Here is an 11,544-nt window from a genome sequence, read left to right as displayed (position 1 = left end):
AGAGAGAGAGAGAGAGAAAGAAGAGAGAGAGGAGAGAGAGAGAGAAAGAAAGATAAAGAAAAGAGAGAGAGAGGGAGAGAGAGAGAAAGACAGAGTACATACTATGGGATCAGAGGAGGGCCAAACCAAGACCAGTACTGTGAAGCATTAGCTCAATACAGATACCATATTCAAAATGTACTTAGATATATCTCCATTAAAGGGAACAGCAAGTGGAAAAAAACAGATATATAGTATACTTGCACATGTATACATACTCCTGCTCATGCCCCTACACACATATAACCTTCCCGTGTTGTTAACATAATACACTTTAACAGAAGGAATAAAGACTACTTACACCAGAATAGAAAGGCTCACCAGACACACAGATCACATCCTGCTCCTGGATCATCAAAATATCTTTGGCTAAGTGCAGTCGCACTTTGAAAGGCTCCTGGTTACCATCCTGCAGCAAACAAATCCCTGTCTTTGTCTTCAAAGGAAGGAACAGAGAGAAAAGTTTGCTTAGTGTCTGTATTGTTTCCAGTGGCCATACCATGAAGCAAAATAATTGGTGTTTCTTAGGCATGGTGTTAATGCTGTGTTCACCATGAATATTTCCCCACTAGATATGACAAAATGTTTCCTGAGATTGCTGTACCTATTTGCTCTACTCAGAATAGAAGAGAACTGTGGTAAGCTTGTGATAATAGTTGATAAGTTTGACATTTTAAAAACATTATTTATTAAGGAATCCAACCCATAAAATAACAGATTTAACACCCAAAGGCATATCCATTCCCCCAAAATATACACAAAGACAGATATCAATCTTTATCAGCAGTGCTACCACAATCTATGCAATGTGCACAGAAGTCTTATGTTCCTTTCCTTTTCTCCCTAGTTTTGGGACCTGATTCTACTCATAATGAATAATAACATTCATTATTAGGTTCAGCTGGGAGTAGTAACAGGTTCTTGCATCCTCTTCCAATGATTAGGTACTAATTCCTCATTTGAACATGAGAGGAATTACCATTCGCTCAAAGAGGCTATGCTAAGACTGAAGGAAGGTGAATGAGTTTAATACTGCCAAAATAATAAGAGAAAAACAAACTAAAAAAAGAATACTATATATAAGCCTGTGCTACACAGTCATGTACTTTACCAGGCTATAAGAAGAGCATATTATTCATGTCTTAACCTTACTTTTCAAATGAGGCATGCTAAATTAAGCACAGAAGAGAAATAGATCAAAGAACCAAACCGCCTCTGGTAATTCACTTTATGCTATGATTTGTACAATTTACATTTAGAACTATATAAAATATATTAAAATAAATAGATCAACAGTTCTGTAGCCTTGCTCAATTTACAAGCAAAGAACAATGTAATTGTAGAGTTGCCTCTTATACAACTTTCATTTATACAGCATACACTGCAGGTCTGAGAAGTCAAGTGGATACAGGTGTGTGTACATATAGTACTTATTAATCTTTCTGTCAAGGTCTGTGCTGAAAATACACCATGTACACTGTAGAAATATTAAATTCTATAAGACTTCATGCAATGTCCAAAGCCAGAACCCAAGGCTTCCATGTTAGTAGGATTTTTTTTTGTAGTGTATTAAAAAAATGACACCAATCAAGTATATTTTACAAATTAAAAAAATGTATAAAAGCCTGAAAGTACCATTTTTCTATTATATTTGTATTTTGCCAGATAGTGAATATTTTTGCATCGTTTCAGCAACCAGGAAATAGTAGGCAACCACGTACTGTGGACTTGAGTCTTGCTCAATTAATTCATGGAGTCGGAGGATAATAGAAGCAGTGTTGCAGAATGAACCTGCCCTTTCTCTAGATAAGGACTATCATTGAGTCTGATGTATCTAACATTAGACTCCATGGCTTCTTAGTGTAAGTAACCTAAGACAATTTCAGAAGGTGAATTTAAGGATTTAAGATGGTTGAGAATTCAACTCCCTTCTGTGGTCTATCCCCAAATTCAATCCATCTGTTGCTAATAAACTATGCTGAGTAATAACTTGATCCCATTAAATGCCAATGCTAGAACTCTCAACTACGTATCTTAGAAGCAGGATTTTGCCTACTGGACACTAAATGTTCCCTTTCTTCAGTGTGGTGATGAATGGGTATAGGGACCTAAACAAGGCTTTCTTTGGGTTTTTCTGCCAAGGAAGACACTAATACGATAATACAATAACATTGTCAATAACAGGAAGGTGAGCTACTCATTTATGGGCAACAAACTTTGGGGAATAGAGCCCTAGAATAAGCTCTTGACACCTTACTTCAGGATTGTGCAGAGAAAAAGAATGTGTACACATTTATGAGAGGGGTATCAGAATCTAAAGAAACTATTGAATCTACTGCACAGGGAATACAAAAGACTTCAGGGTCTGATAGTGTTCTGGAGATCCAAACTACTTGTACTTCTTCACGCTAACACATTCTCTTCTTTTGCTGCTACAATACAAAGAAACTCAAATGCAGTCCTGGGATTATTTTTTCCATGGACACCCACGATCGAACTTGTGCAATTTGCCCCTTGTATTGAAAAGCAGTTACACATGGACTTGACCTCCATCAGAGGTTTTCCTTGTCTATTTGGTAAACACATTAGACATAATAAAAGAACGAGGCATATGATCATAAAAAGCAGGGTAGCAGCCCGCTGGTTCAGGTGGATGACCACCTCATTCACTGCAATGCGGTGAGTCATATTGAGTGGGAGAGGCAAAGAATGGGATGAACAGAGAACAAACTGAACACCCACAGGTGCTCAGCTTTCTTACAACCCAGCTTTCATCCTAAGAACATGAATAAGTCCAAAAAAATGAAGGCACACAAGAAGGTCCTATTTCTGAATATAGAGAGATACTGGTGCTTGATGCATTCACCCTCTCTCAGAAGGACAAGGACTCCTGGAACTAATGGCTTCTATCACTTGAGAGTAGTAAATATGAAGCTATTAACTGCTTGAAGCATGGTCCTATAGATCAAGTTTTTAGATTTCTTCAGTATGATTTTTGGCTCTCTTTCAAACATGTAAAAAGCACTTACCACTTGTAAGTATTCTTTAGAAAGGAACTCAGACAAGGAGGATGCCAAGAAAATTAACAAAATAAGGGCTAGTTATAAAAGAAAAACATTTTTTTTTGGCAGGAAAAATGCTGATTTGATTTTTCAAGCACTTTAACATTTGGTTATTTTTAAAAGGTATGCATTATTTTGTTTTCATTTATTTCAATAAACAAAACATCTCTGCTTCATGAAAACTGGGGTTTTGTAAACAAACATTTCAGTAGTCTTCACCAAAATGTTTTTTCATTAAAAAATTAACCCCCCACAAGAACCCCCATATGACATTCCCCCCGCAAAATATGAAATACCTATAGTGATTTTATGATATGGTAAAGTACTTTTCAATTAGAAAGCTTCTTGTTTTGAAAACATGTTAAAGGCTATAAACAAATCTAAGATATTTTGCTCCTTTGTTTTCTAATTTACCTCATTGTGTAATAAGATATTTTAAAAAAATAAATGAAAGTATTAGTTATCCCAATGTTGTAACTGTTCCACATGCACAACTCCCACTAAAGTTATGGGATGCTAGATTTAGAGAACATTGGGGCTGCTGACCTCATACACAGCACCATAGGCAGAGCTCAGATTTTGAAAAGGGCAATGTGGGTGATGCGGTGCATTGTCCTATAACACAAAGCATGTTGTTATCCAATTAAAAATAAACTAGAAACTTTACTAATATGCTAGGTGGCTAGGCTATATTATATAGTTTATGATCCAAACAAAAACAAATAACTGAGCCTGTCAGGGAGGGCTTTCAGCTGTGGTGTGGGGAAGGCACCCAGTACAGCGAGGTGTCAGTTGTTAACCCACAGCCTGCCCACAGACAGTACTGTTCCCTGCACCTCCATAAAAGTCCCCCAGACACCCCACCATGGCCCCAAAATGCCTCTGACTGCCCTTTATGAATTGCCACTGACACCTCAAGTGTCTCCTTGCTCCATTTTGTCCCTCATTATCCCACTTGCTCAACCCCACCCCATCATGGCCTAATCCCAGAACACACCACCGCCCCTGCATCCTGCCCCTTCGCTGCCCCCCCAGTGAACCCACTGCACCCTCCATGGATAAGTTCCATGTTCTGCACCGATCTTCTTGAATCTTGGCAGGCTTCATGCTCTCAGCAGAAGCTACCACCCCGGCAAGTTTCATCCAAATCAGACAAAAACAACGAAGTTATAGATATTTCATTGATTCCTCATTATACCCTATGGCCAGACATCTGAGGTGGCTCTAAAGCTTCGGAGCTGCTTCAGCCGGATCAAGGCAGGAACCTGGTCCGGAGCCCTGGATCAGATCCCTGGCACCTGAAGCAGCCGGATACGAATGAATAGCTGCCTACTCGCACAGGCATACTAGAAACCCCACCACTCCCCTCAGCATCACACCTCCCTGTCCCCATAAGGACCCAGCCTCCCCTCAACCCACACCCCTCTACTCCACAGGCTCCCATCCCAAAAGGCCCGTGGTGTCTGTGATACCGCATCCAGCCCCCCATAGTCCCTGGGAACCCTTTCCCCTCAAAACCCCTCCTAAGCAATTCTCTCTGCCCCTCGTAGCCCATGACCATATGGCAGGTGGGAGCACAGCTGTAATTGCCCCCTGCTCTACTTTTCCCCCATACCATGCCCAGAGCTGGCCAATCACTGCCTTCTACTCTCAACATATAGAAACAAATGGCTGGGTCAGAGGAGGACTCGCTTCAGCTGCTGGCAGTACCCCTACTCTGGGTGGCTGAGCCGTCTCCTCCAACCATGCCAGGTTTTATGCCACCCTGATTGCACCACTGGTTCGGCCTCCATCCTCTGCTACAATGAAAACACAAGGAAAAGGTCATTGCAATAAGTTAACTCTTTCCCTCACCTTTGCAACTCCCTCCTGCCTCCGACTGATACACCACTGCACAGCTCAGTCTGCTTTTAGCCTTGACCCTCCCTTCCCTGTCTCTGATTTGTCGTGGGTTCAAGTTCCTTAGGAACAAAGCCACTCAGCGCACACTCCTAGGTGACAGCACACTCTTACTGGACATTCTGAGGGGTAAGCAGAGAAATAGTACCAGGACTATGTAGCAAGATAACTGCAGAAGAAAGGCTACCTTGATTAGAGGAAGATCAGGCGTTGTTAATACCTCTGGAGAGAACAGATTAGCAAAATCAAGTAGATTAGAATGTGTCATTAAGTCAACTGACTCCCTCAGCTTCACCTGAATGAAAAGGTTTTTGTCCCTGCCAGGCAGTTTCCATTCATGGGCAGGTAGGGGCAGGGGGTGACCCCACCCATGCTCCAGCACAGTGCTGTTGTTCTAACATTACTATATCTTTTAAAAATTGGAAGTAGTAAAATGGATTAAATGTAAGGGCCAAACATGGTGAAAAAAATGTATTAGGAGAGAATTTTAAAGCCAAAAAAAAAAGGAGTTAGATGCTTCAAGTGCAAGAAAATCTCTCTCTTTAAATAGTAGTATCTCTATATCTAGTTGATAATCTTCTCGTTTATACACTATGACTATTATATTGCAGGAAGAAGACTCCTCCTGATGCCTATGTCACAAAAGCATTCGTTTGTTGCTTGCTGTTATGGGATGTATTTTGGAAGCAGGAAGTGACATTAGGTGCTGAAAAGAACAGGGTAGTAACAACTACTGTGAGCCACAAAAGGACAATTATAAACACCTACAGCCCCCAAACTCCCTGCAGTCATCCACTGATCAGGGCTGTAGCCAAGTTTTTTACCCACCCCAAAACTATAAGAGATTTACTAGCTAGCCCTGGGATAAATTCAACCTTTATAACATTGTTTTTTGTAGTTCTGATTTACTTGACTGCACATGTTTGATTCAGTCAATTACACTATAAAAACCTCCAAAGAAGCTTTTAGCACAAAGCTAAGGGGCTTCTTTGTGGGAAGTAAGTGGCACATAAGCATAGCAGACACAATTAGGCTTTACAATAAAATTAAGATTCAAGTCCGTTTCTAGATGCATGTGGGCAGAGTTTATTCAGTCTATACAAGAGAAACAAGCATGGGAATAGTAAAACATTTTGGTTCTCTGAAAGACTGATGGTATATTCACAGATCTTATTTACATGAGGCCATCTAAAACAGAATGAAGCACTGTAACCATTGTTCTGTTGGGAGAAAACTGGTTTATGGTATATCTCTAAATTAAATCTGCAGTCACACCACCTTCCTCCCTGAGAGCAGCATTATTAGAGATAAAAAGAGGAAAGCCTAAAGTACTGAAACCTAGCAGATTCTAGAAGAGGAAAGTGAAGATTGAAATGAGTAAATAATCTCAAGCAAAGCTCTTAGGTATAGGAGAAAGTCATTGGACTGTTCTCTATTATGTTTCATTTTTGTCCAGCCCTACACTACCAAAACACCACATAGAAATGCAATAGCAATGCAATACTTTTATGTCACTGCTACAGAAAACCTTATACTTTAGGTGCGGACCAAGTAAAGTTATCCAATATATGAACCTATAGAGGATCACCCAGAGACATGAACTCATATAGCATTATACTTCACATCAATGTTTTTCTTTAGTATGATCCTGAATGCCAACAAAGAACATTTAGGCCTTGTAGTCCACTTTTGCCAATGAAGGAAACCTCTCTGCTTCACTGTGCTAATCTACTCTGTTTTCTAATTTATGTTACTGTTATAGGTTAACAAAGTAAGAGCAACCTTTGAATTTGTCTACAGTGTACCGCCATACAGTGTACCACCAATTTGCTACCATAACCAACTGATCATCATCAGCATCATGGCAGTGCAAAAAAGATATATAGGACATCTTTGCCCATCAAAATCCAGATTTTTGTCCTTTGCATTTTAATCTCACCCAAAATTCCAAATCTAGTATCTTTTAAATAATGTGTATAGGAATACTTATCTAATGATAACATCTTGGTCCAACATTTACATCCTTCAAATTAATTTTGGAGGAAATATACAAGCTCTTGTTAAAATAGGCAACTATGTCAAAAATAAGTTGTTTCTAAAAACATATTTTTAAGCTTATACAATGTTCTTTTATGTACATGTGAAGTATTGTAGGCTTCAAACTAGTTTCAAATAGACCTTCAAGTATTCCTTTTCCCTAACATGCTAAGATAATATTAGTCTTTCCACAAGGGTAAGATTTTGTTTGTTCTGGTTTTGCATTTTTCCCTGTCACTAACATTAAGCAACAATAATGATTGAATTCTCTGTGACTGTTGACCATGGGAAAGTTAGTTTATTGGTTTGTGTGGCCTATTCTACTCTTCTAGACACTGGGATGAACTGAATCTGACTTTGAAACATTTGGAGATTTGCCCAGTCTTGTCAAGAAAGGTGAACATAAAAATAAGAAAAGGTAAATAGAGTGACAGGTTTCAGGAGGCAATGAGAGCAGGTGCTAGAGATGGACACTGTACCATCACTACATGTCAGTGACACATAAAGGAAGTTTTTCATATAGTCTAACTACTCAAGCTGCTGGATTGTTGTCAGTCAGATGGACCGTGTTTATAGGATCAAGGCACATTTGGAATTCATCCAATCTGTGCTTGGCTTGTCATGCAGAATGTAGAGAACATGTTTTAGCAGATCCTTTTAGTTATATCATGTACCAACATTCTCAGATTAAAAAGACAACAGAATCTCTTTCTCTAGTATGTCCCTTCTACATGGCAACCTTAGAATTTAGGATGGAAACAGATCTTTCCTTACATTGCCTTTGTGCTAGGAATTCCTATGCAGAATTGTCCCCTCAAGCCCTGGGAGTGCCTATCTGACTTTCCCTGCTTACCAAGGTGCACCCCAGAGATGTGAGGGGTACACCTCAACACTGCTGCTACTGTGCAGTAACAACAAGCTACTGTGCAGTAGATTATTACTACTTGACAGTAGGGTCAGAAACGACCCATGCAGTGCTGGGACCGTGCAGTCATGGTGGTTACTGTGCAGTCATTAATCTATTTAGTCATTTAGCAAATGACTGTGCAGTAACAACTGCAGGCCCATGTGTAGAGGCATCTAGTATATCATCATTTGAGTGTGCCCAGACAACATGCAGGAGTTAAGGACTACCCCAGCCTCTCGCTATGGAGTCACTGGGGTTTCTCCTGGTGTTGTCGTTTTAAAGCAGATGCAATGATTCATGGCCTTTCTATCCTTGCAAATAGGGCTTCTGCACTCCGAATGCACCTCAGACTTGAGCCTTTACTCCTCCACTGGTACACTATAAGGTTGTAATCAGTCAACACCGCCAGAGGTTTTTTATCAGATCAGTCCTCTTCCTTATAATAAACAAAGCAACAAATATGAGAGGAAGAGTTCAGCTTTGACAGAGGGCTTCTCACTTTTCTCTGTTTCCTGACCAAGCAGAGATGAAAAGGCTGTCCACCAAGGAAAAAAAGCTCCCAAAGAGACAGGAGAGTTAGTTATCCAACATACTGCATCTCTAACAATATTTGTTTAGTTCTTATTGTTTCTGTTTTGAGTCCTTAAAGCATTCTATGAGTCCAGGTGGTAGGAAGGGATTTAAACTGAAGAGCCTCAGTATAACCCCAGTAGAAAAACAGTAAAACCCCAGTAGATAAACATTTTAATATTTTTCTTATTAAGACCTGGTGTCTGTTTCATCTGTATGCTGCAGGGCCTCATGTTATCAATGCTGATGCATCCACACATTCAATTAATGCTCCTAAATTTTCTTCACAGAAAATTCAGGCTCGTTAAAGCACTCCTCGGTACACGTCTACATATGCACTGCCATGAGGAACACATTGCACCTGACAGGAGCAGCGCAGTTCAGGGTTGCTCCTGCCCTGCTCTGCCCCCCTGCAGCAGCCAGTGGGAGCTCCAGACTCCCCTGGGTGCCAGCCCTGGGGCTGGTAGGGACCCCAGAACCAGTCCTGTTCCTCACATGGCTGGGAGAGCTGTCCCAGCTTGGCAGGGATGCTTCCTGCTGCATGGGACTAGGACCCTCCTGATCCCCATTTGGCTGGGATACAGCAGTCATGGCTGCCAGGACAGCTCTCCTGGACACATGGGGATCAGCTTGGGATCTGATAGCAGTAACAACAATTCTACCAGCCATTTGGGGATCCCCACATATTGGGGAGACAGTTGCTTTTGCATCGTGGCAACCAGGCAGCAGCAGGGCCCTTGCTGCCTGAGCTGACCACACCCAGTCAGCATCTACACCTGCACCACTGCACAATACACTGTTTCTCTAGTACCTGGACTTCCTGATACTAGCAAATGGCATGTTTGCCTAATTTACTGAGCAGTAAATCCTGCGTACGTGTAGACAGTAGCACTTTACTGCACATTAGATTAGTCTAATGCATAGTAAAGCATCTCATCTAGATGTGCTCAGAGTGAATGAAGCAGGACTCTGTCAGATTCCTTGGTTGTGGATGACTTCTGAGCACTACATAGCTCTTTTAGCCCCTCCATTCCTTCACACAGGAGATTTTCTCTGTTTTACTCTTAGAACTACCTGAACTGAAATTTCTAGAAATGTGTAATACAAATGAAGAAAGGTTATAGAGCTCTTCATTTTATATATTACATATGTAAGCAATGGGTGCTAGGAAAAGAGAAAGACAGTCGAAGTTAACTTCATTTCTGACAGTATCTAATTCTGAAGAACCTGATTTTTTAAAAATAATTTTCACTCAGCTTAGGCAGAAAATGCAGAACTTTCTAGTTGTATTACAGTAAAGGGGAAAGACTCTACTCCACAAAAATGAATCAAATGCATGTGTTCAAATAGAAAGTACAAAAAAAAAAGAGCTTGTGTCTGACCTATGGCTGAAGAGATGAGGAGGAAGTTTTGACACTTGGGAAAGATGGTTACCATATAAAACAACCCAGTCATCCCACAATTCATTTATTTAAGAAAGTTCTTAAGACAGATACTAAAAAAGGAGCTGCATAGGTTCATTGCTTTGCAAATCATAGATTTAGGATATGGACACAGATACATTTGAAGCCTTTTCAAAAGGGACATGTTTCAAAAGGGGAGCTATTGAGCAGAAGCATGCAACAGCTGTTATATTCTAAGTTATATGGGGACAAACCAGGAACAATGCAAAGGTAGCAAAACTATGAACTGTACCAACACTGCTTCATCCAGTGATAACATTAGAACCGTTTTTTGTATCATTCCCATCTTGTCCATACCTAAATGGTAGAACAAAACTGCTGCAGTATAGTTCAAAGCAAGATTTTACCTCTTTTGAAATGGCTCCAAATGTACATGTATCCATACTCTAAGTAAAATCACCGAAGTGGAAACACCTGTCAGTCACTTGGGCGGGGGGGAGAAAGGAAACTTTTATGTATAGAGTCATAAGAATTATATAAATATGGAAAAAAGAACATTTTCTACTTCTTACAAAGTAGCAAATTTGCAGAGATGTGGCTGATGACAAAGATGTGTCAACACTTGATGCATTAGCAGGGGGTGGCAGGTGTGCTTAAAAAATAATAGCATACACTTGTATGTATTCTATGTTCCCTGTAGGAGACACTTTCCTCAGACTGCTTTTTGATTTGTGTTTTGAATATGATGTGTTTCACAAGAAAAATACAAAAATACTGGGCATTGAAAGTCTATGTGGATGACATTTTGATCTGGGGAAAAACAATAGAAGAGTGTGACCAAAGTGTGTAACAATAGGAAGTAAAGGAAGTAAATTTGTCTAAAAAATGACTGGCCTATGATTTTAATAACAAAATTATTTATCCCACAAGTGAACAGAACTTTTACCTTCTTCTTTCATTTATTAAATATCTCCAAAAAATAACCTAATCAGATTCCATATTTTCACATCTAAAATCAAGAAATTTTCCAAATTATACCAATAGGGGACTGATATGGAACTCATTAGTCATCCAGTCCCATCCTCTGCTATTGCCGGCAGACATATAATATAGTCCCTTCCCTTCCAGAACTTATATGGTTTTGCAAGCAAAATCAGAACAGAAGTAGTAAATTGCTGTCTCTGTATCAAACAGCAAATCTTCAGCAGTGTGGCTTGCTTGGTTTTGTATAAAGAATTGATAATGTGTGTTTGAGGGTACTTCAGAAAGTAACTGTTACTTTGAAATAAAACTATTTTGTGTACAATGAGTGGGAAACTGTACGGCAGTAGGCATGAATGTCATGTGCCCCTGGAGGATGGGAGGGCATGGTGAGCTCTCACAGGCAGCAACAGTACTGGTGGCAGTGGGAGCATGGCAGCAGCAAGTGGTGAGCTCCCACAGGCAGCCACAGTGCTGTTGGCAGTGTGGGGGGGAGGAAGGACCCTTCAGCACGAGAGGTCTACTGCCTGCCTGGAGCTAAGATTCAGGATGTGACGGAGGTAATCCAGGCCAGGATCAAGCCCACCGATTACTACCCCATGGTCCTTGTCCATGTGGGTACTAATGATGCGGCCAGGAGAACCCC

The 11,544-nt window shown here is 40.4% G+C and overlaps 1 protein-coding gene across 2 annotated transcripts in view; it reads right to left on the bottom strand.

Annotated features, from left to right (window-relative positions):
* The window catches only part of SNTG1 (syntrophin gamma 1), a 326,996-nt gene that overhangs the window by 294,142 nt on the left and 21,310 nt on the right, over positions 1–11,544 (bottom strand). For both annotated transcript variants that reach the window (XM_019547916.1, XM_019547925.1), the window contains exon 3: positions 341–475. In XM_019547916.1, coding sequence (XP_019403461.1) covers positions 341–475 — 135 coding nt within the window. The remainder of the gene's footprint in view (positions 1–340; positions 476–11,544) is intronic.

Source organism: Crocodylus porosus, unplaced genomic scaffold (genome assembly GCF_001723895.1).
Source record: "Crocodylus porosus isolate Cpor-Errol unplaced genomic scaffold, CroPor_comp1, whole genome shotgun sequence".
In the NCBI taxonomy this organism is placed as follows: domain Eukaryota; kingdom Metazoa; phylum Chordata; order Crocodylia; family Crocodylidae; genus Crocodylus; species Crocodylus porosus.
The sequence above is the reverse complement of the archived record's forward strand: the minus strand, read 5'-3'. Positions and strand labels throughout refer to the sequence as shown.